The following is a 26,630-nucleotide window of genomic DNA, read 5'->3' on the forward strand; positions in this document are numbered from 1 at the left end:
GAATATACTTTGGCCATCGCTACCATCATACACATATGCCTATGCAGTTCATCCTTGATCCCGAGGGGCGGGGAACGCCGCTTGGCGCACACTTATCCTGGTTGGATTATATCATCTAACTTATATCAGCAAGCTTCTCCTCAACAGCTAACCAAATAGGAAATGTACCTCGGGGATCCTTCGTCTGGTAGGTGGCTCTGCTTATATATCAATACATACTTACCCATATAAATACGTGTTTGTATCCTCGTGATGTTGCGAGCTTTTGCCATGGTCTTCGTATATTCAACTTGATTGTAGTAACTTGCAGCAATGGCCGGACTACGCACGCCTTCGGTTGCCGTGGGTATACTCTCGGTGGTCCTTGCGTACCTCTGTGGCACTCAAGTATATCGGCAATTGACCATCTTTGGCCTGTTCCGGACGCCTTCCAGCACTCATATCTCGACCGATGATACTATAGTGGTCATTGAGGGGACCAAGCACTGCGAGGACCTGCACTGGCATGAGCCAAGCCAGCGGCTTTTCACTGCCTGCGAGGGCCCCCAGACAACACGCTTCTCGTGGTGGCCGCCTCTCACAAATCATGAGGATCCCACTGCACTGAAAGATGCTCGTGGTTTGCTCGTCGTTGTCGATCCCAAGGTAAGAATTCGAAGACGACAGACTGGCTAAACTGCCACTTGATGTTTCTTCCATTTCTCTACCCACTTACTTCCTTACTCCTTATCTAACGCACGAGCTACAGACGCAAAAGTCCACGGAACTTCGTCTTGAGAACTTCAGCGGCCCCTTTGTAACGCACGGAATCGACGTCACATCGGACCTGGAGGCCCCTCATGGGAAGGGGGTCTACATCTTCGCCATCAACCACCTTCCCAACCCGGCCGTGTACGGGGACTACCCATACGGTCCGGCGAGGCCCGACACTTGGGACCTTCCCCGGGCTGCGTCCCAGATCGAGATCTTCCACCACGTCGTGGGCTCGTCTTCGGCGCGCCACCTGCGCAGCGTGAAGCACGATCTGATCAGGACGCCCAACGATATCCAAGTCGTTAGCACGGCGAAGCAGCCTCTCCAGTTCTTCGTCACCAACGACCATCGCTACCAGCACGGCCGCTGGCGGCAGATCGAGGACGTCTACCCGGGAGCCCGCTGGACGGACACGGTGCACGTGAAGCTCGACTCGCTCGAGGCCGCCGGCAAGGATGCGGCTTCCTCTGGCGTCCACGCCTCGACGGCGCTCTCCGGCATGTGGAACAACAATGGGCTGGGCTACGCGAGAACCACCGGCAAGCTGCTCCTGACCAGCGCCATGGGCGCCACGCTCTACGTCGGAAAGCCCGAAGAGGTCGGGGCAGGAGCAGGAGCTTCGCGCTCGCCCCGTATCAATATCACGGACGTGATCGAGTTCGATTCCCTCGTGGATAACCCGAGCTTCTTCTACGACGAGGCGGACCCTGCGTCCAGTGGTGTCGTGCTCGCGGGCGTGGGCGATATCTTCAGCATCCCCCGGCACCACAATGACACAACAACGCAAGGCGCCGGCGGTGTGCCGCCCCGGAACGACGCGATAGTGTGGTTCGCGCAGCCCCGATTCGACCCGGGGCTGCAGAAGCGCGTCTGGGAGAAGACGTTACTGTTCCAGGACGACGGGTCTCGGATCCGCACTGCGAGTACTGCGGTCTTGGTCACCGTTGGTCCCTCCTCGCCGCCGCTTAGGGCGGATGGGGGAAGCGACAAGGGTGGTTGTACGTGACGGGATTTTGGGCTGAGAATATGATTGCTGTCAAGGTCGATATCCCGAAGCCGGCTGGGGATTCTGGGCGGTTCGGTTTGGCTCAGGAGAAGAACTAGGGGGCTGGTATATATGTATCTGCACCTGCCTTGGAACCTGTTATGGGGTATAGTTGTTATTGGTTATGCAGGTACAAGTCTAGCTCGATTTCATATACCTGTATGAATATTCTCTATAAATGTAATATTGGCACTCGCACTCCCCGCGATTACGGAACGCGCGGTTTCGTGAAAGTCAATGATATTGCCCTCCTGGGTCTGCGAGTATCTCAATATGTGTATCAAGAAGATCGAATTTTTGATTTGCCAAGTATAGATCTATCGAAAATATCAACTCGCGTTTTTCTTCATGTTGCGAGCCCATCAAACCGGCTCAAGCTCGCGAAACTCATCCCCCAGTGACACGAGGGAGATACCGATACTGTCCTCCATGTCCATCGGCCGTTGTCAGCAGTGCATGCCCAGCATCTGGTTCAGCGCTCGCACAATAACTACCCAAGCCTCGAGGGGCGGCGACCGACTTACGTCACGACATGCCTTATCATCGCAGTGCTTTTCCGGGCCAAACAGCTTGGTCTGAAGCATTATGAAGTCGCAGCAGTTGGTGATTCGGTCCCAAAACCATCCAATTCAGACCAAGGGCATGTTCTCCCGAGGAATCGTACCAGATGACCTCGGGATCGGGAATGCCTTGGTCCCGAGCAAAGCAGAGCGACGGGACCTCGCTCTCGGTTTTGAAGTATGGGACGATGGGCATGGGGGCCCGTAACAAGAGGTTGCTGGCCTCTAGATCTTCGGAGTCGGCAGGACTGATGAGGAACAGCAGATTCTTCTATTCAATGTAAAGTGATTATGAATTTCAATGCCCCTCTGGTGGACTTACAGACCAGTACCACCATAATTACAGCCCCCTATTACCTCAGCCAGTGTCACTGTGTGCTCCCAACTGCACCGGGTCCAGGGCTTCGTTTTAGTGCATTCATCTGCATTATGTGCAGCTTAGTCAGGCCGCCCAGGTGCTGAAGAGCTAGGACCGAATTGGGGTTAGGCGGGTTGGTGGGCTAAAACCCCCGGCTGAGGTAAATCTTTGTCAGGGATTACACACAAGCCGTCGCCCATTGTCCGCACTCTGCATGCTCACCAACCGCTGACAAGTCCACCAAGGCCAGGATTCCACGATGGGGAAAATGGAGAGGTCAAGCAAGAGGCGAACATTCCTGGCATTTCCACATCCTTATAAACCGGCATCGAATGGCTGCGAGCTTTGCTTTCCAATCAGATTCTAATCTTGTATAAAAAAAGACCCAAGACTCCATCTCAATGAAGTTCGTGTCGCTTTCCATTTCCATCGCCGTTGCAATCTTGTCCATCGTGATTTTCAGACAACACTTGTTCGAGTTTGCTTCTACCAGCCTCAAGGCCCTGAACACTTACTACAGCGATATCACGACACCAACCACACAACCACAGTCACCCGACGATTCCTCTGACCACATCGCCAACATGTCCGTCTCCCGAGCCATCCAGAAGGTCTTCCTCGCCGTCGAGACGTCCGAGGGCGCCGGCGCCAAGGTCCGCCGCTCCATCGGCACACCGCAGCTGCGCAACTTCTCGCCCTTCCTCATGCTCGACCACTTCAGCATCAAGCCGGGCGCCGGCTTCCCCGACCACCCCCACCGCGGCCAGGGAGACCATCACGTACCTGCTGCACGGCGCCGTCGACCACGAGGACTTTGCCGGCAACAAGGGCACCATCGAGACGGGCGACCTGCAGTTCATGACGGCCGGCCGCGGCATCGTCCACGCCGAGATGCCGCGCCAGAACCCCGACGGCAGCGCCAACGTCGGCCTGCAGCTCTGGGTCGACCTGCCCAAGGACCTCAAGATGTGCGAGCCCCGCTACCGCGACCTGCGCGCCGCCGAGATCCCCCGCGCCACCGCCGACGAGGGCCGCGTCCACGTCAAGGTCATCTCGGGCCAGTCGGTCGGCGTCGACAGCGTCAAGGACCTCGCCTACACCCCCGTCTGGATCCTCGACATCGAGGTCCAGCCGGGCGGCAAGCTGGCCCAGCCCATCCCCGCGGGCTGGAACGCCTTTGCCTACGTGCTCGAGGGGTCCGCCACGTTCGGCCTCGGCCGCACCCAGCAGTCCGCGGGCCAGTACCACAACGTCGTGTTCGACCGCGCCGGCGACATGATGAATGTCGAGGTGCCCGCCGACGCCGCCGGCCCGGCCCGGTTCGCCCTCATCGCGGGCCAGGTCCTCGACCAGCAGGTCGTCCAATACGGACCCTTCGTCTTGAGCTCCAAGGAGGAGGTCTACCAGGCCCTCATGGATTACCAGACACACTCCAACGGCTTCGAAAGGGCTGACGGTTTCCAGAGCGAGATCGGAAAGACCATGGCCCACTAAGATAGGATCCGACTATCCTTTTGGTTTTCTTGCCTATATTATGGTTTTTGTTGTATATATGTAGCTGGGAGATGAGGTTTTGCATTATTGTTTTTGATACCACTTCGGTTAGAACCGGACCGGCGTATGGGTGAATATATCGGGAAGAAAATAGAAGTATTGAGTTGAGTTTGGCCATATCGAGTTTCCGTGTTTGCCAGTCACGATTAGTGATTTCCATTGGGTCTTTTCGCAGTCCAAGGGTCGGGCAGGTTGTGATACCAATCAGCCACACTCTGGCCTTCTCGCGGGGGCGCGAACCTTTCCCATGGAACAGTAACATGCGGGTTGTACTCCGTCCTGCCCGGCATTGTATTTCGCGAATGCACCGCCTCCTTCACCTGCTGTGAGATGACTTGATCAATTTGCGACGAGGACGCTGCTGGCGAGGATCCTTTCACAGCCGAGCTGAGGCCCGAGCCGCCCTTCATCTTGGCATGGCCTCCGGAGGTTGTCGAAGCCGTACCTCGACTACTGGAGGGTACCTTGACGTTGGGGCCTGGCAATTGCGTTGATTTCTTCATGATTAGAATACGAATTATATGTGTTGACTGATATGATGGATAGGTAGGTACACACAAGTGAAACCAGTCACTTTTCTCACCCCAGCCTGACAGACCTCACTCTCCCATGCTTTATGTATGCGTCGCGCCATGTCTTCTATTGGCATCTGTTGCTTACAAAATGCAGCCTTACTTCACTTACATTTACCTATTACCGGCCTGTTAGTCTCACCGATATTCATTGATCAGGCTACAGCCCTCTTATGATGGTTGACTCCACATCCATCCCGAAAACTTGGGGAAAAGACGGCCGTCTGCATAGCTAAGTGGCTTGTCATCTTGTGTGCCATGCCTCGCCCAGGCTTGCTGCGAGACATGGTCCGGCCAATTAGATCGTGTCTGACCGCTTGGAAGCACCGGAACCGGTAACACACAACCTGCAGCGGCGCAAACCAGTCAACAAGCAGGGTAAGCTTCATGTACGAGGCGGAGCGTTGTTGGTCCTGGCTTGAACGCTGCAAGTCGGGTCTGACGGCTGAGGGAGGCCCTCGTCACCATGACATGACATGCAATTGCAATTTACATCGCCCTTGCTCGGCACTTGCGAAAAGTCCCATGATCTGTAGGGTACTAATCAATGCATACCGGCTCCGAAAACGACCCAATCTAGCCCATCCACCCCATCCCCGTATGACAGGTCTCGTTACCGCCTCGCTACGGCGTAGTCTCAAACAGTGTGTCTTGCCGCTTGGACGAGGTTCTTACCTATTGCAGAAAAGCACCTCTGGGCACTCGCTACCCGAACAAAGGATGCCTAGAAATGTGGCCCGTATAGGCTAAGCTTTCTGGTCTAGGCCCTCTGCTCCATCCTGCCCCGGGCGAATCACAACCCGCGATCGCGTTCACTAAACCGATCGGGGCCCCTAATCTCCGTATCATCGTGGGTAGTAAGTAAGCCGGGAAATTGCCATCAGGTCATATACAACCGCCCCACCAGGGTGCGGGCGATCGACTAATAAATAGCAGCTGGTGTAAGTCGGTGGTCAATGACCTCCTTGCCGTCGCTTCGCTCTCTTGTCACCACCTACTTAATCCATTCACTCGTTTTCTCGATCGACCTGTTTGTTGTTCATCATCCAACATCGCAACCACATTCGTTTTTTACAATACACACATAATATCATCCACGATGCACAGCCGCACGCTTCTCCTGTCCCTGGCGCCTCTGGCCGCCATGGCCCCTGCCCCAGCAGGACATCGAGAATATGGAGACGGACGACCCGGCCGCGCGCTCGCCCCCGACCCCACCGCGTCCATGTACCCGATGCCGTCCTCGATGCCGGCCGAGGGCATCCTGTCGGGCTACTACAACGACAACATCCCGCCGCAGGTGACGGGCGCCGTGGCGACGAGCCTGGCGAGCGCCATCTACAGCTACGAGAAGGAGCTGATGACCGACACCAAGTACCGCAGCATCGCCAACGAGGTCTACATGGCCGCGTACTCGGCCTCGGCCACCGACTTCGGCGTCGGCGACGGCTTCGACCTGCCCTTCACCACCGCCAGCTGGTACCAGAAGGGCGTGCCCGAGAGCGACCAGAAGGCCATCGAGAGCTACATGCACGCCTACCGCGCCATCGAGACCTCGGTCCTCGGCGGCAAGGCGGCCGACCCGACAGGCACGGCCAAGGCGGCCCCCTCCAGCACCGGCGGCTCCGCGGGGCCCTCGCAGACGCCGGGGCCCAACGGCCCGTCGCAGACGTCCAAGGACGATAAGGCCGCGGCCTCGAGCACCAGCGCGAACGGCGCGCCCGCGGTGACGGGCAGAGTGGTCGCGGGCCTGGCGGCGGGTGTTGCTATGGGTCTGGCGGCGGCTCTGTAGATGACAGAGAACGAAGTTGGGAAATCATAGCTTGAAACGACATATACTATATACCATCTAATTGACAACTGAACAAACAAAACCTCTCAGATTTTGCATGGTTCCTAGTGATAATGTATGTTTCCGTATGTGCCGCTGTCTCCCTGCACTCGCGTTACGCTGCATGTGATGCCTGCGTACACCATCAACTCATTGGCGTAAGCGGCGACTTGGCAGTGAACGAGTCAAGCTCGGGATCGTTACCTTGGGTATCTTGTTGACAACAGCTTGGCATCAAAAGTCCGGATAATAGGGTCTGCACCCAGACACCAGATGGGTTCAATCGGGGAAGGAGCAGTGTGCGTGGGGGTTGCTTTTTGGGCTATCTTGAAAACTCCCCGCATTGAACCTCGATGGCCAAGGCTTGACCATCCTGATCGTACAGCAGTGACACCAATCTGCAAACGTAATTGTCACATCTTCTTTGCATTTGATTGGCCCTCTCGTCGCCTCGCAATACAGGCAGGCTATTGATCTGGAGATCAAGAGAGTATAAGTTCATCTTTGTGTGTCAGCCAATGCCCAATATCAATTGCGGCATCCGTGGCCAACAGCATTGCCTACCCAATGCCGCCTCTCCGCATCGCCAGCTTGGGGAGCTCCTTCGCGGCCGGACCGGACATCCCTCCGGTCAGCGATGCCAAAGCAGTTCGGTCCGGCGCCAACTACGCGCGCCTGCTCTCCGCGCGTCTGGGCGGCGCCAGTCTCACAGATTTTGCAGTCTCGGGCGCGACGCTGCGCAACATCCTCGACGAGCCGCAGGTCGTGGATAAACATACGATCTTTGCGCCGCAGATTGAAGGGCTGCCCTCAGACGCTGATGTCGTCTTGATCCTTGGCGGCGGTAACGATATTGGATACATTGGGGGTCTGTTCATGGACAGCTTCGACGCATACTGGGTTTTCCGCCTCGCCACCCGCGTCTACCGCTGGTTTTGTCCGCCAGAGCCGGAGAAGGAGCAGCTCGACACCGACGCCCTGGCCGCGCGCTACGGCGAGGTCCTCGACGCGGTCCATGCTCGCGCGCCCGGCGCCCGTGTGTTGGTCGTCGAGTACCTGACGGTGGTTGGGGAGCACGTCACGCCTGGTGTTCACGTGCCTTTTGACAATGATCCGCCACGCCGGCGGCTCGCGCACCACCGGGAAGTCGCCGAGCAGGTGCGGGTCGCGACGGTGAAGGCTGTGCAAGGTAGGAGGGAGGCGGAAGGGTGGTGCGTACGAGTGCCCGTTGCGGAGCCCAGCGCCGGGCACGGCATAGGGGCGGGACAGCCCTGGGTGTCCGGGTGGAGCTGGCGCTTGCTCTTTGCCGGGGGCGCGTATCATCCGAACGCAGAGGGCATGGTGGCAGTCGCCGAGATGGTCCACAGGAAACTGCTGGGTCTGGGCATATCCGCAGTGGACCGTGAATGACGATGGTCGACCAGGATATCGTGTCTACCGGTTGCGTCATGCCGCGGACTAGCCCGAGTCGGAAATGCGCTTTCAAGACGAACAAGGCGATGCGGCCATACGTCATCTAAAGGCATTGCCAGATATACGTAGTATCCCGAAGAGGAAGCAGACTGGTCAGGAAGCCTGGATTACTCGGAGAAAGTAATCTCGATGGCTGGATCTTGCCCGAACTTCCCATATCGGGCCGCCTGTATGGCTCTTCAGACTGAATAACATTAAGTGTTGAACAAGGTCTAGGATGGTAAGGACCTATGTGCAGCTTCATCCTCGTTCCGATGATAAAATCGCAACTCGCCAAAACGGGGGGCAGCAGATACGAAACCCTCAAATAGAACGAATGTTCCAGGGCCCAATGAAGCAAATAACGCACATATTATGAAGCAACCGTTGGATGTCATAGGAGAGACCTTCCCGGATGTTGCTGCTGTATTATATCCCTATTCGGGTTCGCTAGCGAGCCCTGATTCAGGGGCAGCGATAAGCTTTTACGAAGCACTGGACGACCGAGTGCCTGATGATCTCGACACGGACGATTCTTAATAATAGCCGGCATATCGCCTCGGCTCGTTTCTCGCTGGGAAAGTGGCTTGTTCTTCATCCATTGCCTCTGCAGCGGAATGCGGAGATGTCGACTCAGGCCCACCCCTCTAGGTTGACACGCCGACCAAGAGGGAACTGTGCTTGCAGCTATCATGACTCGCAGCGAGCGGGCGCTACCCGAGTTGCACTTAACTACTAGCCCTTATCCGCGTCCGATTCTTAGGTTCGAGCCTGGGCATGGTGCTGATCATTTTACACATTGTGTGAAAAAGAAAAAATGCAGATCACGCTGCCGAGGCGGCTTCACGTCTTCTAGCTGTGTATGAGAGGGCTTGGAATCACAGACTGGACAGACTGGAAGGAAGCCGCCTTCTAGGGCAGCGGCTGGGTACTTAGCGAGATGGAAGGGAACCCGTTTATCCTCACTGCCTTGACCAGACTCGTACCTCGAATCAAACATGTCGACGTGGGGATCGGCAACAGCATCAACCCCGAGCTATTGACGCCGCGTCAGCGGATCCCCGTGGTGGTGCTCGAAGCCATCGCCATATGGAACTGCATCGAGCTTTTCTTCATGATATTCTTCACCCTGAGGAGGAAGCGCGGGTCCTACTTCTGGAGCCTGCTCGTCGCCACGGGCGGCATCCCCATCCTGGCCACCGCCAACATCCTCAACAACCTGGGCCTGACCAACGACCGCATACTCGTGGCCTTTCTGATCTTGTTGGGGTGGATGCCTATGGTCGTCGGTCAAGCCTTCGTCCTGTACTCGCGCCTGCACTTGATGTACTTGACGGTTTTCCAGCTCCGCCTCGTCCTCGCCATGATCATCACCGTCGCCATTGTCACTAGCGTGCCCGCTTGGATCCTCGTGATCGCCTCCAACGCGCCCTCGCCGATCGCCCACCGGTTTCTGCTGCCCTACAGCATCTACGAGAAGATACAGGTCCTCCTCTACTTCCTCGAGGAATCCTGCCTGTCCGCCATTTATATATGGAAGTGCTACCGGTTCTGGAACGAGGACCAACTGCGGGCGCGCGCCAAGATACGCAACATGCTCATCCACCTATTCTTTGTTCATGTGCTGGTCTTGTGTCTGGATGTCAGTATCATTTACTTTGAATGGTCCGGAAACTACTTGATCCAAACAAGCTACAAAGCGTAAGCTCCAGAGCCTCCTTCCGCCTAACCCCCGTTGCTGCTTTAAGTCGAAGCTGCTTTTAAGACACGCTCCTATCATGTATCGCCTACGTTGCTAGATCACCTCTACGAGACTTCTGCTAAAAGCGATTCACTTGACAGGTTCGTGTATTCTATCAAGCTCAAGGTCGAGTTCAGTATCCTAAGCAGTCTCGGGAACTTGGTCCGGGAAAAGAAACTAGTTGAGATCCGGGCCCGGACGCGACAGCAGATCGAGCGGGAGTGGACGCAGATGCTGGACTCCAACCTCGAGCGAGGCCACCAACAGCACCAGGAAGCGCTGACGTCCTGCCGCGACGACCAGCGGCCCGCCGACATGGGCGAGTCCATGCTCTTCGAGACGGCCTCGCCGCCCCCGAAAGCCGCGCTGGCGCTCGAGAAGGCCAGGCTGCGATCCTCGTCGTCGGATACCATGGGGGCCGGAGGAGGAGGAGGAGGGGGGAACCTTCTTCTTCGAAAGGGAATACGTACAGTATCAGGGGCGGAGGCAGGGCGGGCAGGGGCAGGCTTTACCGCCCCTCGGCTTCGCTGTCCACGTTCTGGGAAATGGCGTCGCTCTCGCGGTCTTCGAAAAGGGGGAGTTCCGGGACCAGGGGCTCGGGAGGGAGCGCTCGCCACTGTCCGTTATAGCATTTAATATACAGTCTCTATACGAGAAATAGATATCCTTTTCCTGCGTGAGTCCGTTCGCGAAACCATTGTATCGAGCTACCAGTGGCTTCTTTTTTTTCCTTTTTTCAATTTTTTTTCACACGAAGTGACTCGCAGAGACCCGACTGTGGAGGGTTGCGGAATGTTCATCGCAGTCACCCGAGGCCAGCTTCTGCTATTCGAACCGCCAAGTTTACGCGTTGTCTCTGTCCGGGGAGTAGGATAGCTTGCCGAGTGCGCTAATAATTGGTATCTCGCGGAAGGCGGGACGGGACGCCCCTAGTGCAAAGAGGGACGAGGATTCGGAATGGTCAATACCCGGACCAGCAACTACGGTTCAGGAGCCAAGTGATGCTACTTTGGTATTTATCGTTCTTGACATTGATTTTACCTGGAAAGCGCAAAGATATCCTGGAGCTGCGGAAGTCATCTTGGGAAGGGGCTGTGTCTTCAGAGTGGACCAGAGACGGAAAATGGGGGCGTCGCTTACGTGCACCTCAGGAACCAGTTCCCTTGCATTTATATGCCGTGTTGATGTTGAGTGAAAGGTCTTGGGGCGGGATCCTTAACTCCGATAACGGTGACTCCTGGGCAAAAGGTGAGCTGTCTTATGTGAAGCCCTTCTTTTGTGTCTGCGAACAATCTACGGGCAGTCTATTCGCGTCCTTTTTGGGGATGAGCGCGACGTAATGACATGATTGAATATTTAAATTAAGTAAGTTGTTAAGAGAGCACTGGGAGGAGCTTCTATCTCGGCTTAAGCAACGATAAAGAATGCCAGGCAAAAAAACAGATCATTGGCGAGATGGTCATTATTCCACTGTCTATTATCTGTTTCATGTAGTCGTAGACATGTGCTATAGCCATTACCACCATTGTAATATAATACCCAGCCCGAACTTCACTCTAGTAGGGCTCGTGTTAATGGAGTAGGTGGGGTGACAACAGGAATCGAGCTTCTCGAACGGACAAAAGGCACGGCACCAACGGTTCCTCTTCCCTTCCAAGTGTCCGGTGGTAATGTGAAGCATGCCGAACCTCTTCTTCGCAAGTGTTCGACCTCGCTTTAGGTCCCAGGTTCGGCTGAATGTAGTCGCGCTGTAGGTAATGCAGCATACCGTCGACCCAGACCCTGTGTGAGAATGACACTTTGTACGAGGCAATGCTTTCAATCCGAAAGTGCAGAAAAGTCTCCCTTGCTTGTCCCGAAAGTGGCTGGATGCAGATTTGGCCGGCGCAGCTTCGTGGCCGTCCTCAGAACCCGCTTGTACACATCGTAAGTAGAGGGATTGTCACATCTTCCCTCGATGGTATTATAGTGGTACTGCATGTTTCGGGAGCAGTAGGACCCGGCCCCCGTCTGCAGGATGTGCCACTTGGGCAGGAACCGATCCGTGGCCGCGCCGAGGTCCCGGCTGCAGGTGAACCGGACGTGCGCCTTGTGGCCGACTACCTCGACGTGGTATTCCAGGTCGCTGTGGCACTTGTCGCAGACATGGAGGTCCCGGAGGTTGCCGCCCCAAGCACTGCTCCAGTCGGCGCCTGTATCGCCTCGCCATCGACCCTCTGGCGGGAACGTGAGGAACAAGGACACTGTAATCAGCCCGTGGGTATCCTCCGCGCCGACTCTGAAGTACTGCAGCCGTACGTTCTTGTGGTGACAGACACGGATTTTGATTTGGGGCCATATTGTGCGCCGCGCGTCGACGGTGTATAGAAGCTCCTGCTTTTGCAAGAACGTGCCGCAGCTGTAGTAGATCTCGCTCGACCAGGTGCAGGGCACATTCTGGTATATGGTGGACGTGCCATGACATGACAAGTCGCCAATAAAGCAGGTCTTGGAACTCGAATCCAGTGGATAGCGGTGACGCGCGTGATGTAGATGGTAGAACGCGAGGTGGTAAGGAATGGCCTCGTGGATTGGTTCCAGAGTGGCGATGGAGCCAGTGTCGAACGGCAGGGTTGACGTAAATGGAGCATAGTCGCTAGCAAAGGGTACTACTGGAAAAGGTGCGAATTCGGCGACTCTCGCTCGTACGTCGCTCATCATATCCTCCCCGGCGCGCCTAGTAGCTTCCTCTTGCAGGTTTTCGATAGGCCCAGCAATTTGTGACTTGTGCCATTCAATACGCCTCCGAAGTAGACCATAGTACGGAATGCAAGCCCATCAGGCGCGAAAGAAGCCCATCTTCTTGCTTGTCTGTCCTAGTGGCGGTTGCGGGAAGAGACTTGGGTTGCGATAGATGAGTTTTCTCGCTGGATTATGGTGATCACAGCCCTGGTGAGAATAGCAGATACACGGTAGCTGACCGTACCAGCGACCGTGATTTTGGTCATCGCATTGGCTTGTAGTATCCATCGAGCCACAACCCGAGGCCATCTGGTTTGGAAACTTCATGCCTGCTTCCAGAGCGTGGATTGATGGTCCTCTGTGGTAGACTGTATAAATTGGGAAAGATGGCGAGGGGTAGGTGTTGCGGTGTGTAATTTTTAGATTGAGCTTTTTGTGAGGTAATTCCCTGTGCTTAAACGACAGCCCATGAGTGTGACAGAACCAAGGTTCGCCGAAAGTTTGACGCTGTAAACTTGTGGTCAGAGAACAGCGCAGTATGTGAGGATACGTACAAGGAGAGAGACGAGGACCAGACGCGACAGGACGGTAGAAAAGGTCGATAGAGCGAGCAGACGGAAGAAGAAGCTGGAAGAAGAAGCTGGAAGAAGAAGCCGGAAGAAGAAGCCGGAAGAAGACTGATCTAGAAGAAGAGCAAGTGAGCAGGTGTTAGTTAGCCGAACGCAAGAGTGATCTGGCCGTCTATGATCTGTCCGTGGGCAATTCGTTCCATGGAGCCAGCAAGGTTCTTGCCCCACGGCCACCTTGAGGTGAACCACGTGTCTCTTGCTGCGCAAGTAAGACCCTGTATCTTGGGCCTTGGAGTGTGAGGTGCCAATGCCTCCCGTGTTTGACTGACGCTCTCCTTGCCCAAGCGTTGCATCCTATGCCTGGACGATGCTTGTTACGGAACCTCCTGGGTGTGAGCGTGCCCCCTACTTGAGTGATGCTTCACGTTCGAGTGTGTCTCCACGCTTGAGTGATGGCAGGTGTCTCCTTTATCCATGAGTGTTGCCTCCATGTGTGAATATTGCCTCCAAGGTTTGCAGATGAGTGATGGTCCCTGTGTCGGAAGTTACCCTCTCTGGAAAGTCGTGTTTGATGTACTTGAACAGGACTGAATGGATTTCCTCCCGTGTTGAAATGCGGTTTCTCCCATGTTGAAATGTGGTTTCTCCCATGTTCGACGTGGCGTAAGATTGATTCCTCCCGTGTTTGTAGTGGGTTTCTCCATGTGTGAATTCGAGGTGATGACTCCTCTGAATGTAGACAGAACCCCTGAGTGGCTAGAGAAGAGTGACTCTGGAAGATAGAAGACTAAGGTTGATTGGACCGAATGGTTGAGTGTGTTATCTGGTTGCTATCCGAGGTGACTGACGATGAGTTGGTGGTGTTGACGGACGAGAAGGTTGTTGAAGAGTGAATGGTGGTATGGTGTTGTGGTGTGGATGAACGCGCTTGGATTGGATATCGCCTTTACGCCTGCGTTGTGATTGTAGCGAGACGAGGGAGCTGCTTTGGCTTCGGCTTGGAGGATGCCTACTAGACCTGAACGGGTACGCTGTTGATGGATGAAGCGTCTGACCCACAGTCTCCATGGTTCAGGCCCCCACCCCCCCTAAGCATGTCTTAAGAGGTGAGGGGTGGCGATGCGCTATTCATACTTCTTCTTCTTCTTCGTCCTCGTCGTCGTATCGTACACTCGGATAATTATATTCGGTCCTTCTTCTTCTTAAAACGAGGAGGCCCGCTTGGCCGGAGCCGGAGCCGGAGCCGGAGCCGCCTTCTCCTCTTCTTCATCGTCGTCGTCGCCGCCGCCGCCTCCTTCTCCTGCGAGGGAGAGCGGGGAGAAGGACGAGGGAGGGAGGAGGACGAGTAGGAGGAGGAGGAGGGGAGGAGGAGCGGGAGGCCGGGGGAGGCCGAAGAACTCCAGGTAGCGCTGGCCCTCGCAGACCACGCAAATTCCGGGGGGCCCTGGGGGCCGGGGGACCTCTGTCGCCGGCTCGGCCCTGGTCGCCCTTGTCGTTGTCGTGTTCTCCTGCTCCGACCGGGACTAGAAGCGGAGAGGTAAGGAGGAAATGATGAAAAAAGAAAAGAAGAAAGACAGTATGAGAAGGAGTAGGGACCATGTGGTCGTCTTAGTCGTCTTCGGTGGTGGGCCTTGTCTCTCATGCACATGGGGGGGAAGACGTAGTAGAGCGTTCCCGAATTCAGACTCCGCACTAACAGACAGCAGATTCATCCAGTTGTCGACCTTGTGAGCCAGGGTGCTATTCTCGAACTCGCAGTTCTGGATGCGATCCTCATGGCTGGGCTTGCCGAGTTCGAAGTCGGTGTCGTGTTCGAAGACATTCACGACTACCTCGTCCCAGTCATCGCCAAACTTCCAAACGGGACGCGAGAGGTCGATGACGCGGCGCTCATGCACGACAGTTCCTTACGGCACATTGAATTGCTCCTGCCATTATGATGTTGCATTACCAAGTGGGAGAAGGAGCGCCTCCCTTTGGTGGCAGGCCCAGCTCTAATCTAGTAGATAGGGAAGGAAGTAGGCCCTATCGATCTCGCGCTCTCCCCGGCGGATCGAATCGAAGGCCTTTGATTTGGTAATGCGCCTTGGTCAAAAGATCAACGATCTAATTGGGTAACTCAGGAGGGTCAATCTCCAGTCTTCGCAATTCGTCGTGAACTTGCTGCAGCAATTGACACTTTTCGTCGTCATCGGTAGCATCTCGGGCTGCGATAGCTTAACAACCAAATTGACGGGAGTTGCGCTGGCGATTACCTATTGTCAATGTTACCTAGCGACTGAGTGGAAAGAACTCAAAGTTTGACCAAGTCCTACATGAAGAATCGATAGGCATCAACCCGGCTCTGTCCTGCCGAAATGCCGCTCTTCTTACAATGCTTTCCGTTTGTGGCGGACGAGCCAGTCTATCCAATTTGACAAACTATCCAGCGGGACAAATAGGCTGAACGTTACGCCACTGACATGAAAGTATTTCCAATCCGTAAAGCACGTCTTAATTTGTCGGGATCAACGTTTTCGCTGCCAATGGGGATATGGGAGGGCGTAGTGTCGCAAGTCTCATTTTACTCTCGTGATTAGAGTCATCAGCAGGATTTGTATGAATTGACATCATTTCATTGCTTCACCATTTCAATTCATGATATGGCGAACATTTGACCCTGGTTAACCGTAAATGTTTTGATTAATATCTCGCTAGTGGCATGAATATTGATTGGTATCCCTTCGGCACAATTGAGAATTCCCGGCCACAGTCCCTCCTTTTGTCCTTGGAAACCCCAAGTACAGCTCTACGCAGGGGTGATGATGCTGTTAAATCGCCATTCTTACCGTGAAGACCTACGAACTGATTGGAAGACACATTGGGCTATGTGATCTTTTCCTGATGTCATTCTTGTTGTTCGTAATGACTGTAGTCGCCTTCTGCGCTTGGAAGCCGTGTATGCCCCGTGCCCCATGCCCCTGATCATGGGCCGTTCTTGGTTCGTAATTGCTCACGCCCGGCGAACGGTACCCGACGGTTTGGTGTCGCACGTGCCAGCGACACGGTGAGGCTCCGTTTAAGTGTTCTAGAAGAGCGAGGCCATGCATTTCCGGATCTCAGTCCTTCAGATTAGAAGATTAGACATCACCCTTGCTTCCTGTGGGCGAACTGCCAGTCCTCAGTGGACCAAAGAGTCGGCAGCTTCGCCTTTCGTATTGCCTCCATGGAGCTGGCTCCGGGACCGGCTGTGGGGTCGGGGATGTGCACCGTCGCGGCGGCGGCGGCGAGGACGGTATGCCTCCCTCCATCTTCTCCTCCCCTTCCTCCCCCGCCCTCCGCGCTTCCCCGACCAGCAGAACAGAAGAGAGAGACGATAAAGAAGATCAAAATCATGGTAAGGACGAACACGAACAAGAAGAACCTGGAGGAAGAAGAGAAAGAAGTCGTGATCGACATCAGGGGCTGTGATTGGGCCCATGGGGTTTTCCTCGCGAGTGTACTTTTGGTACGAGGTGGGCCAGGTGATCGGCGGTGAAGAAACAATGGGGTCATTCCCGCGGCGACGGTCACGGCGAGATGCAATCCTACGCGCTCCCTTTCCTCTTTTTCCTCCTACTCGTCCTGCTTTCTCCCTCTTCCCAACCCCCAACCCCCATATCCATCTCTTCCCCCTTGCGGGCCTGCTCCTCCGCCGGAGCAGGAGAAGATGAACAAGAAGAGTGAAGAAAAGATGCCCAACTCGACTGCTACGGTCCAGAGCGAAAAGGCTGACCCAACTGCGCCAACCCGGCCCGACCCCGATCCCAACCCCAACCCCAACCCCGGTCCTAGTCCCAGCCCCAGGAACAGCTCTATCACCAGCTCGTTTGCTTGGGTAGAAGGACGGAAGTTGCTAAGCCAGGGCGTAGGATCTCAACTGGAGCTTATCAAGGCCTTCACCGCGACCTCAGGATTCTGGTCCCGCTGGTTCAGATACCTAGTTCTTCTCGCCCTAGCAGCCCGGGTTCTCCACCATGGTGCTCGCCTATTCAAGCATTACGGCTATCGTCTTTTCAGGGCAGCCAAACGGCTTGGCGGCTGGGTGGCCAAGAGCGGCGGCGACGGCTGTGGCGGTGGCCAAGGTGGTCGCGAAGTCCAGAACAGGAACCAAGACCCGCCAGGTGTTTGTACCGTCTGCCGCACACAGCTACCCCCCTCCAGCCAGGAGATCCCTCCTCGGGTCCTCCCCTCCAATAGACCTCAGCCTCTCTTCGACTCACCCGCAGCATTTTCTTCCCCTCCATATCGTCCCTCCCCCGCACTTGCACGTCACCTTTTTCTGCCTCATCCCAGGCCTGCTCCGTGCGCTCCGTGCGCTCCGCGCCTGCTGGTCCGGTGACAGGACAAGAGAAGAAGAAGAAGACCATTGCCGCCCCGAAGAAGAAGTTCAGCAACGAACGGCCCATTTTTTGACCGATATATTATGCGATATTGATGAAAAGTCAGCAACCTAGGCTTTTCGCGGGAATCAGATGTGATGATAACTTATCGCGGAAAATCATGTAACCCTTGCTTCAGATCCACTACATCATCAAAAGATAGTTTGTCTCTTTTAGAATGGCCTTAGGTACAGGCAACTGGGTATACTCTTCTCATGGCAATGGGAACATGTCCATCACCCGAGTCATGCTGCAAATACAGCAGGCAAAGACTATATAAGCCATGGAATGTTAGTGTGCGGGTCCCTGCGTGGCATCTTCAATACCCATGTTGCGCTCGGAGACCGCTTCGAAAGGGACGAGAAGTGCTGCATAAGCCCTTTTCTGCAGCTCCAATCCTGAGATAACATCTAAGCACCATGGTCGGTGTGTATAGTCGGCGAATTGCGGGACAGAATTGGCAGAGAGGGCGACCCAAGGATAAGGATCCTCCAGCCACGAAAAAGGGGCGTTAGATCAGAAATAAACGGCAAAAAAAATCAAAATTCTCAGCATCTAACTCATGCACAAGCAATGCAGAGCTGGTCTTTCCTTGGCATTTGGTGATTTGAGCATAACCTTGTTCGCACAAATCCTGTTGGCCATTCCGACTTCAGTTCTGTGTGGTGATATACCGCTGACCTTGGCACCCACATACACTTCGGGACCGGAGAAGAATTGGAACGTTCTGCCTGCCAAGCCAGAACCCTTCTTGAAGTGATGTCACTCAGCCTGAGTTCGGTCCCGTGATCCAGCGCCTGAGGCTATGCGTTGTCCTTCACACTAAGCATATTGGCTGGCCGCTGTTCACTTACGGAGTGGAAGCTAGAAGCACACAGGGGAGCTCCGAGTTGCAGCCTCCGAGGTCATTGGACCGGCCGGGGCAGTGCCGAGGTGGGGACCAGTCAGCAAAATACGGGCCGGCGGTGCAGGGCGGGGCGGGCGACGCCGTATTGGATCGCCGAGTCGGCGACTCTAACTGGCGCAACCAGCTCAATCTGCCCTTTTTTCCCCTTCGCCTCTTCCTGAAAGGGCGGAAGTGGATCTCAGCCGACGATGTGGAAGGGATCTAGTAGACACTAGCCACTAGTCAAGGCCGACGTGTAGTAAGAGAATTGTGCCGAAGGTGGCGGAGCAATGCTGAACAGATCCATCATACATACTAGCATCTATCATCTGCCACAATTCCTTACTCCCACCTCGCCCTGGCAAATCGATTGGGCTGGAAGTAGCTCACCTGCCAGCCTGTCAGCCTATTGATCTTCGCATTTTCCAGAAGATACAGAACATGAACCTCCTCGGGTGGCGAAGGGATTGGTGGTGAAGTTGGAATCTGTGCCGCTGGGGGAACTCACCTCGTCTGGCGGGCTGTCTATTAGCTCATCTTACCTGTACTAAAAACGGAAGGCTTCTGGAAAGCTTCCATCCAGGCAGCAGTTTATCGCTGGTGCATGGCCACCTCCAGGCGGTCTGCTGCCCGGGCTGCCAAAATAATCGCTCATTCGCACATTGGAGTCATCTGATGCCATCGTCTATCTGGAAATGCTGTGTGGCATTCTGCTCTCTGTAGTGGCAGGGCCCGCGTATGGGTGGCGTCATTGCTGAAAACAACGAGGTGTTATTCGTGAAACCGGATCAGCCCATACCATACCGGTCGGGCGCGGAATTGGCAATATTTGTCTCGCCTAGAGGAGCCATTGTCAGCCGACCGTAGCTAGAAGGCTTGGGAGCTTGCCGATTCAGCCGTTGTCAAGATCCGAGTGAAAATGTTCCACGCCAAGCTTTCCTGGAAAATGTCAGCTTAACCCTGCAGGTGCAGCCGCTTGAGCATTCGAGGGGCCTGATTGGTCGGAGCTGCCCATCGTTGACCATGCAACATCCGTCAAGCTGTTCCCGAGCCAATATCCATGACAACGACATTCCTGAGAGTGACCTCTCGTCATCTCGCGTACGTCGTATTTGAAAGGACCACCAGGGAGGAAGTTCCAAATGCGGACTGCACTGAGGCACGAAGAACCGCGCCTCATTAGGCTGACATCAATCCAAAGAACGTCCGTCCCACTTGGCTCAATCCCAATTGCTAATCGCCTAGGATACCAGGTCGACAGACTTACACGGAACTGGTAGTGCCAGATCAAAACGCCTCGAAGGAGCGCAACGTAGGTGAGCTCTGGAATTAGTCGGAAGGATTCATGTTGAATGAAATCTCCGTGATACACAAGAGTATCATATCATGCTACCTCCCGTTCGTTAGAGATTACACCAAACTGCAAGGTATTCCATCGTCGCCAACTGAGAGATGATTGCTCCCAAGACCGATGGCGCAAGGGCGAAGGAGACAAGCAGCGACTCATCGTGTACTTTTTGTCTACCGTGACATCAATTGAAGAAATGGACCTCATGTTTGTACCAAAACAGAAAAGTGCACCTGCATGTGGAAAGCTCTACAAGTACTAAACAAAACACAGCCCCCTGCTGTTTCCCCGCAATAACCTTGCGCTGGTATGGTCCCACTTCGGGGTCCACTGTAGCTTCCGTCCTCCTCCTCGACTTACTCAACTCACTGGGATTGATACTTAAAACACCCGAGGCCCCGTCTCCAGACATTGAACATCTGGCATATTACTGATCAAACATCCATCAATTAAGTCCATCATCGCTTCTACCAGGAATCGATTTCGTTATTCCCTCATTACACTCCATCTTCATGAGTGACACCTCGACAGCCTCCACCATGGAACACCAACCCACATCCACCACCCCGTCCAAGGGTCGTGCCACCAATGGGGGCAGCTCGGCGGCAGCAGCCGAGGGTTTCCGCCCACACCAGAACATGACCACCGTGGTCGAGCCCCCACGCCCGCGGGACCTGCAGGCCAGCTACGCCTCCATTGTCGGCGACGACGCCAACCCGGAGGGCTGGTACGGGTCCATGGTCAACGCCTTCGGCGCCTGCGTCGGCACCCTCGGCGCCATCCCCTGCTGCGTCTGCTGCCCCAACCCCTACAAGCAGGTCCACCAGGGCAACGTCGGCCTCGTCACCAAGTTCGGCAAGTTCTACAAGGCCGTCGACCCGGGCCTCACCAAGATCAACCCGCTCTCGGAGCGCCTGCTCCAGGTCGACGTCAAGATCCAGATCGTCGAGGTCCCCCGCCAGACCTGCATGACCAAGGACAACGTCACCGTCCACCTGACCTCGGTCATCTACTACCACATCATCTCCCCTCACAAGGCCGCCTTCGGCATCGCCAACGTGAAGCAGGCCCTCATAGAGCGTACCCAGACCACGTTGCGCCATGTCGTCGGCGCCCGCATCCTGCAGGACGTCATTGAGCGCCGCGAGGAGATCGCCCAAAGCATCAGCGAGATCATCGAGGACGTCGCCGGCGGCTGGGGTGTGCAGGTCGAGAGCATGCTGATCAAGGACATCATCTTCTCCCAGGAGCTGCAGGAGTCGCTGTCCATGGCCGCCCAGAGCAAGCGTATCGGTGAATCCAAGATCATCGCCGCCAAGGCCGAGGTCGAGTCGGCCAAGCTGATGCGCCAGGCCGCCGACATCCTGAGCAGTGCCCCGGCCATGCAGATCCGCTACCTTGAGGCCATGCAAGCCATGGCAAAGAGCGCCAACTCCAAGGTCATCTTCCTGCCCGGCGCCTCCCAGAACATCCCGGCCAATGCCCTAAACGCCGCGCTCGCTAGTAACGAGGGCCAGCAGGACTTTGGCGAGTCGAGCACGGGCGACAACCCCTTCAGCAGCTCCGGGGATAAAGGGTTCCAGCAGGCCATGAACGCCCGCGTGGTTGAGAACATATAAGAGAAAAAGAGAAACCAGAAACGAAAGGAGGTGATACCTGATTTTTGATGAATACCCTTGGTGGTGGATGAATTGACTGACGAGGACATGCGGACCGGACATACTGGAGGGCGGACCAGAGGATACCCAATCGTTTACTGTTTTGACTTACGTACATAGGCCCTAATGACATTGCCGTTTTCAATACCCAACTCTTTACTCTGTGACTAAAACAATTTGGTGTAATACATACAATAGGGTGAATAATTGTTATTCTTGTTGATCTCACGGGTGATATCCCCCTCTCCATTTCGTTTTGTACACGAAAACCCATGCAGTGTATGATTTATTGCTTATCATTTGGACTCCTGACCAGACCTGCACAGCATTTACATCGACAACAGCACGCACCACAAGGGATATTAAGAAATATCCGTGTACTTTGTGTGTGTGGTATCTAAAAAGCGGTTCTGCATCTTACACACTTGTAAAGTACCAAAATTGGTCTATCAAATCGATGCATGTACTCATTTATATAATGCCTCTAATCGAACCCCTTAAACTCCCCATCACCCTGTCCATCCCCACCAGCCGCCGCCTCAGCCGCGAACTTGGCCTGGTTCTGGCGCCGGACCTCGGCCAGCAGCTCGTCGAGCTCGCGCGCCTTGAGCTTCTCCTCCTCCGTCATGTTATTCCAAGACTCGGCGTCCTTCTTCTTGCGGCGCTTCTCGCGGCGCACGGTCCGGACCCCTTCCTGCTCGTGCTTGCCGCTCCAGGCCTGGGCGTTGCGCTTGCGCTTCGACTTGAACGCCTCGGCCTTTTCGGCATCGGCCGCCGGGTCCTCGGCCTCGAGCGCCGCCCGCCGCGCCTTCTCGCGCGCCTTGTCCTTGTACTCGTACGCGTCCCAGTCCATCGCGACGCCCAGCTTCTTGTCGCCCTTGAACGACTTGAGCTCGGGCATCTTGGGAAGCTTCAGCAGACCCCACCCGCGGCCCAGCTGCGTCCAGTCCAGGTCGTCTATGCGGAAGATGGAGCTGGCTTGGTGCTTCCCGTAACTGCGGATGAAAGAGGGGAAGGCACGCTGGGCCTTTTCGTGGAGTGCGCGGTCTTCCTTGACCAGATCCCTGATCTTCTCCGTGACTGCAGACGCTTCCGCATCGCTGACATCAATTTCCGGGTGCAACAACGGCGTGATCGGCGTCTTTCGAATGTCCAGGAACTGCACATAGTCCTCCTCCTTGCCGGGGTGAAGGAAAACCACGGCGAGACCTCGTCTTCCCGCACGACCCGCACGTCCAGCGCGATGGATGAAAACCTTCACATCCGACGGGGATCCAACTGTACGCTGAGGTCGACTTGAGGGATATCAATACCTCGCGCCGCAACATCCGTGGTAAGAAGAATGATGGGCTGGGACGAAGTCTGGAACTTGTCGAAATTCCGCTGGCGTACCTGGGGCTGGTGCTTTCCATGCAAAGGCACGAGTTGGTAGCCCTCGGGGAGCAACGGCGGCAGCACGTGCTGGAAGTAGTCAACTGCAGCGCATGTTGATAGGAATATGATAGTCTTTTGCGGCCGCTGTTCTAACTTGTCCAGGATCTGGACAAGCGCTGGTAGTTTCCGGCTGGCGGGAGTAACCAGGTACGTCATCTGTAACGACGCTGGTGTTCGCCTGTCTTCGATGATGCCGCCGGTTTTCAAACTCTTGACTGTGACGGACACGCGCACGGGGTTGCGCAGTCCCACGCGGATGATTTCCGAGACAGCTTCGCTAATACTAGCACTGAACAACCCGGTTCTTCTTTGCTTGGGCAGTCGTGCCAAAATCTTCTGGATGTCGGGCTTGAATCCCAAGTCGAGCAGGCGATCACCCTCATCTAGCACGAGGCACTCGAAGGAAGACTGGGGGCAATGTACATGGGGGCTCGAGAGGAGTTCGACCAGGCGACCGGGGGTGGCTATCAGTATGTTCGGGCTGTGGCGGAGGAAGAAGGACAAATCTTGGGCGGGCGTAGTGGTGCCTCCGACAACGAGCTGCGGCAGGATGAATGGCGTCGTGGTCGTGGGCCTCTTCTCGAAATCGTCCGAGAGGAAGGGCAGGAGCTCGGCGGAGGTCGTGTGGAAGGCTATGAGGTCGAGAAGAACCTTGTGAATCTGGCTCGCCAACTCGCGGGTCGGGGTGACGATAATGGCGGCGACATGATGGCGTTTCGTGGGGTCTTCGATGCGAAGCAGTCTCTGTATCAATGGGATCAAGAATGCTAGTGTCTTTCCGGATCCCGTCACAGCCTCGACGACGACATCCTTGTTGGTCAAGAACAATGGCACTGGCGCATATAAGGTCAGCAACTCCCGCATTTGGTGGTAGTAGAGGGCAGCACTTACGGACAGCAGCCTGCACGGGTGTCATTCGCGAAAAGCCACTGCTCGACACATATTCCAGGATCCAATCTGCGAGGGGGGTGTCAGAGCATCCCAGGCTCTGACATCCTTTTTCGCTGGTGTCTTTGCTTCCGGTGCCATTTCGACGTGGGTTTGGATGCGCTGCACTTTGCGACGATGGATTCAGACTGCCAGTTCGGTCGGCCTTTGGAGTTCTGAACTTTTTTTGGCGATAAGACGTTATCGATCGTTTAGGTGGGGCGTACGGTTACACTCCACTATTACTTGGGGCCTGCCGTAGTCTAACCCCGCGACTTTGTAGCTCGAGTCGCCGACAACTACATGTGCGCAATGGGCATGAGTAACATTGTTCAAGTACAAGGTGGATGCTGAGTGAAATGAGGAGCAATTGTTCTATTATTGTTATTTTGTGAAAACCTGGGGTCCTGCTGGCTACCCGATGAACACATAATGCTCATCACCACTTTCACGTATAGGGGGTGGGTCGTCGGCCGTTGACCCGCGAGATATTGTACGGAGCTGGTGCCCAGTCAAGTATCGTGCCATATAAAGCCCTGGAGATACAACCGTATCGCAAGAATATTGAAACTTGAATGTAGCGCTCTTCATCATGTGCTAGATTTTAACGGCAATCCTTATACTGGTGGGATCCAATCTACATTCAGCAACAAGCGCAGCCCTTCATTCCACCAGGTGATTCGTGATCACCGCCGTCCGCGCCTTTAAGTACGACTGAATCCAGATCGGTTTCTGGCTCGCCATGGACATGGGGTAAGAGTCCTGCGATAGCAAAAGCGGCGTCAAGGAGGATTTCCAGATCAGGTGCTCGGCGCGATGCGTCTGGTATATAATAACGGCGAGGAACAGGCACATGGTAAACACCAAAAGCGCCGGGAGCGAGATCCAGGCCCAGCGCACCGTGATCATGACCTGTTGGTTCAGGACGGGGACGCGGGTGGCGGTCGAGTTGGGTCCGCTGAGCATGCGGTACGACATAGCGGCCGAGATGTTGGCCATCATCTCCAGTATATCCGGACTATTGTAGAGGGGGCGTTCAGTCGAACGGTGCCAAATGGAATGGGCGCCAAAACGTCTTCCAAGATGTTCTTCATGTTGTTCATATCCAAATAATTGATGCTGAACGTGCTGTTGTAGGGGAATGCTGGGTCCAGAACGGTGTATCCGATTTGGGGGCCTGGTTCTGTGAGATTCAGGGAGTACGCCTCTATGAGTCCCGGATTTATCGTGCCGTTGGCGATAGTCCAGCCTGTATACTCTAACACAGATAGTGAGAAACTGCAATCGTAAACCTTCATTCCATCCTTCCAAGTTGTGGAATCGGCATTACCAGGCGCAAATCGAATGACCCCAAAATGAAGTAGATCATCCGGCGCGCGCGAGACAATGGTCAAGGATGTATTGACTCGTGTGTAAGTGAATCCCCAGTGGGCAGAAAAGCCGGTATTTCCATAGAGGCGGGATCCATCCGGCGTGGTAACTGCGCACATCTCCCTGAAACTTTGCTTTTCTTGGCTGCAATTTGTTTGAGCGAGTCTAGTAACGTCCTGGCAACTGCTCGTGATTCCCATGGATGCGAATGCAGGGTACTGGCAAACAGATCCGGGACAGACAAGATCTGGTAGCTGGAGCTCACCGTAGAGTGCTAAATTCACCGCGTTTATCATTGGGTTATCTCTGGGGGTCTCTGCCAGGCAGCTCCAGTCAGTTACAGCACATGAAGTCACACGGGTATCACTTACGAAAAGCACTCCCTCCCATATCAGGGCCGCCTGTCGCTCCGAAATCATATATGTGGGAATATCTGAGCTCGGAATATTCCCCATCTGCCTCGGCCAGCCTCGTATCGAAGCGGAGGATCTGCTGTGTGAAAGGGTCCAGTGCCAGTGCCACCAGAGTCATTAAACACCCCAAGTACGGCAATATGGAATTGGTAGGTCTTTTATAGAAGAATTTCGATGAACCCATTGGGCCTCTGCTAGCATCGTCGTACTTTTGAAGGTCCGTTAACCTGGATGTCTTGTCAGTTCATGCTGATCAAGTAGCTATTATTAGGTTATACACCCTTGAGTGAGTACTTATCCGATTTGGGGGATTGAAGTAGATGTAGCCATTTGAGCTGACTGAGACACTCAGATACTGGTTGAATGAGACATGCCTTGGAAGCCGTAGACAAGATTGAGAGAACGGCATTAGGCGAGATAACTAATGACCACGATGATAACGGCTGACCTTCAGTGCGTGCCAGTAGAATGATCATCCCCACCAGGCACAGCAAAGAAAGAAGAGCGTTCCCAATCTCCAGAAACCAATCGGTCTTGGAATGGAAATTGAAGCAGCTTCGAGTGCTAGCCGAGGTCTTCTCTGGGGTTGCCCCGGATTGGGCGTCGAGGTGTTCTCTTTATTAAGGGTTCCATCGTGGTCAACGTCGTGGTGTTCAATGGCGAGGATACATGCCGCGGTTCGACATTCTGCGTTCTAAAGCTGTACGATTGCTGCCTTTTGTTTTGCTCCGTCAGCTGAGGCCATTTTGCTTCTTCTTGGGTGAAAAACAATTATAGCTCAAGCACGGATGCGTGCCACTTTAACCAAAGCCGCCCACATCATGTTTGGGGGCTTGGGGGCTACAGGAATAACTAGCCTATGATAATGACTATAACCTTCGCTGCGTCTGGGGTCGGTTCTCAATCAATCAGTCAAACTTATCTGACCCGTCCTAGACGGCCCTCGTACATGCCTCCAATGTCTTGCCCCCAAAACCAACATCGACCTGTCTGTTGTTTTGGGATGATTGCTCATTTCGTAGCTGGAAGTTTTCAGT

General features: G+C 54.9%; 15 protein-coding genes across 15 annotated transcripts; 7 read left to right on the plus strand and 8 right to left on the minus strand.

The window, feature by feature from the left end:
- Window positions 1-312: 312 nt before the first annotated feature.
- Window positions 313-1,857, plus strand: PG997_001334 (serum paraoxonase/arylesterase family protein; the record flags this gene model as incomplete). Its single annotated transcript, XM_066805649.1, has 3 exons — window positions 313-645; window positions 749-1,696; window positions 1,723-1,857. 3 exons carry the CDS (start codon window positions 313-315, stop codon window positions 1,855-1,857), a joined length of 1,416 nt encoding a protein of 471 aa, XP_066675422.1.
- A 481-nt stretch (window positions 1,858-2,338) lies between these two features.
- PG997_001335 (uncharacterized protein) lies at window positions 2,339-2,696 on the minus strand (the record flags this gene model as incomplete). The annotated part of the gene is made up of 2 exons (XM_066805650.1): window positions 2,339-2,629; window positions 2,685-2,696. The coding sequence occupies 2 exons, from the start codon at window positions 2,694-2,696 to the stop codon at window positions 2,339-2,341; spliced, it is 303 nt and encodes a 100-aa protein (XP_066675423.1).
- A 421-nt stretch (window positions 2,697-3,117) lies between these two features.
- PG997_001336 (pirin protein) lies at window positions 3,118-4,210 on the plus strand (the record flags this gene model as incomplete). Its single annotated transcript, XM_066805651.1, has 2 exons — window positions 3,118-3,495; window positions 3,527-4,210. The coding sequence occupies 2 exons, from the start codon at window positions 3,118-3,120 to the stop codon at window positions 4,208-4,210; spliced, it is 1,062 nt and encodes a 353-aa protein (XP_066675424.1).
- A 206-nt stretch (window positions 4,211-4,416) lies between these two features.
- Window positions 4,417-4,773, minus strand: PG997_001337 (uncharacterized protein; the record flags this gene model as incomplete). Its single annotated transcript, XM_066805652.1, has 1 exon — window positions 4,417-4,773. The coding sequence occupies one exon, from the start codon at window positions 4,771-4,773 to the stop codon at window positions 4,417-4,419; it is 357 nt and encodes a 118-aa protein (XP_066675425.1).
- A 1,168-nt stretch (window positions 4,774-5,941) lies between these two features.
- PG997_001338 (uncharacterized protein) lies at window positions 5,942-6,634 on the plus strand (the record flags this gene model as incomplete). The annotated part of the gene is made up of 1 exon (XM_066805653.1): window positions 5,942-6,634. One exon carries the CDS (start codon window positions 5,942-5,944, stop codon window positions 6,632-6,634), a length of 693 nt encoding a protein of 230 aa, XP_066675426.1.
- Window positions 6,635-7,240: 606 nt separating this feature from the next.
- PG997_001339 (uncharacterized protein) lies at window positions 7,241-8,083 on the plus strand (the record flags this gene model as incomplete). The annotated part of the gene is made up of 1 exon (XM_066805654.1): window positions 7,241-8,083. The coding sequence occupies one exon, from the start codon at window positions 7,241-7,243 to the stop codon at window positions 8,081-8,083; it is 843 nt and encodes a 280-aa protein (XP_066675427.1).
- A 982-nt stretch (window positions 8,084-9,065) lies between these two features.
- Window positions 9,066-10,502, plus strand: PG997_001340 (uncharacterized protein; the record flags this gene model as incomplete). The annotated part of the gene is made up of 2 exons (XM_066805655.1): window positions 9,066-9,826; window positions 9,968-10,502. 2 exons carry the CDS (start codon window positions 9,066-9,068, stop codon window positions 10,500-10,502), a joined length of 1,296 nt encoding a protein of 431 aa, XP_066675428.1.
- Window positions 10,503-11,684: 1,182 nt separating this feature from the next.
- PG997_001341 (uncharacterized protein) lies at window positions 11,685-12,563 on the minus strand (the record flags this gene model as incomplete). Its single annotated transcript, XM_066805656.1, has 1 exon — window positions 11,685-12,563. One exon carries the CDS (start codon window positions 12,561-12,563, stop codon window positions 11,685-11,687), a length of 879 nt encoding a protein of 292 aa, XP_066675429.1.
- Window positions 12,564-14,358: 1,795 nt separating this feature from the next.
- Window positions 14,359-15,091, minus strand: PG997_001342 (uncharacterized protein; the record flags this gene model as incomplete). Its single annotated transcript, XM_066805657.1, has 3 exons — window positions 14,359-14,679; window positions 14,854-15,009; window positions 15,068-15,091. The coding sequence occupies 3 exons, from the start codon at window positions 15,089-15,091 to the stop codon at window positions 14,359-14,361; spliced, it is 501 nt and encodes a 166-aa protein (XP_066675430.1).
- A 1,191-nt stretch (window positions 15,092-16,282) lies between these two features.
- Window positions 16,283-16,594, minus strand: PG997_001343 (uncharacterized protein; the record flags this gene model as incomplete). The annotated part of the gene is made up of 1 exon (XM_066805658.1): window positions 16,283-16,594. One exon carries the CDS (start codon window positions 16,592-16,594, stop codon window positions 16,283-16,285), a length of 312 nt encoding a protein of 103 aa, XP_066675431.1.
- Window positions 16,595-16,844: 250 nt separating this feature from the next.
- PG997_001344 (uncharacterized protein) lies at window positions 16,845-17,516 on the plus strand (the record flags this gene model as incomplete). Its single annotated transcript, XM_066805659.1, has 1 exon — window positions 16,845-17,516. The coding sequence occupies one exon, from the start codon at window positions 16,845-16,847 to the stop codon at window positions 17,514-17,516; it is 672 nt and encodes a 223-aa protein (XP_066675432.1).
- Window positions 17,517-20,329: 2,813 nt separating this feature from the next.
- On the plus strand, window positions 20,330-21,409 carry PG997_001345 (uncharacterized protein; the record flags this gene model as incomplete). The annotated part of the gene is made up of 1 exon (XM_066805660.1): window positions 20,330-21,409. One exon carries the CDS (start codon window positions 20,330-20,332, stop codon window positions 21,407-21,409), a length of 1,080 nt encoding a protein of 359 aa, XP_066675433.1.
- Window positions 21,410-21,932: 523 nt separating this feature from the next.
- Window positions 21,933-23,746, minus strand: PG997_001346 (uncharacterized protein; the record flags this gene model as incomplete). Its single annotated transcript, XM_066805661.1, has 2 exons — window positions 21,933-22,726; window positions 22,762-23,746. 2 exons carry the CDS (start codon window positions 23,744-23,746, stop codon window positions 21,933-21,935), a joined length of 1,779 nt encoding a protein of 592 aa, XP_066675434.1.
- Window positions 23,747-24,472: 726 nt separating this feature from the next.
- PG997_001347 (uncharacterized protein) lies at window positions 24,473-24,811 on the minus strand (the record flags this gene model as incomplete). The annotated part of the gene is made up of 1 exon (XM_066805662.1): window positions 24,473-24,811. One exon carries the CDS (start codon window positions 24,809-24,811, stop codon window positions 24,473-24,475), a length of 339 nt encoding a protein of 112 aa, XP_066675435.1.
- PG997_001348 (uncharacterized protein) lies at window positions 24,808-26,207 on the minus strand (the record flags this gene model as incomplete). Its single annotated transcript, XM_066805663.1, has 3 exons — window positions 24,808-25,496; window positions 25,552-25,820; window positions 25,888-26,207. Coding segments are annotated over 3 exons (1,278 nt in total), but the record flags the coding sequence as incomplete, so codon positions are not given.
- Window positions 26,208-26,630: the final 423 nt, after the last annotated feature.

The sequence above is a fragment of the Apiospora hydei genome, assembly GCF_038363865.1.
Source record: "Apiospora hydei strain CBS 114990 chromosome Unknown utg000002l_segment0_segment0, whole genome shotgun sequence".
Taxonomy (NCBI): Eukaryota; Fungi; Ascomycota; class Sordariomycetes; order Amphisphaeriales; family Apiosporaceae; genus Apiospora; species Apiospora hydei.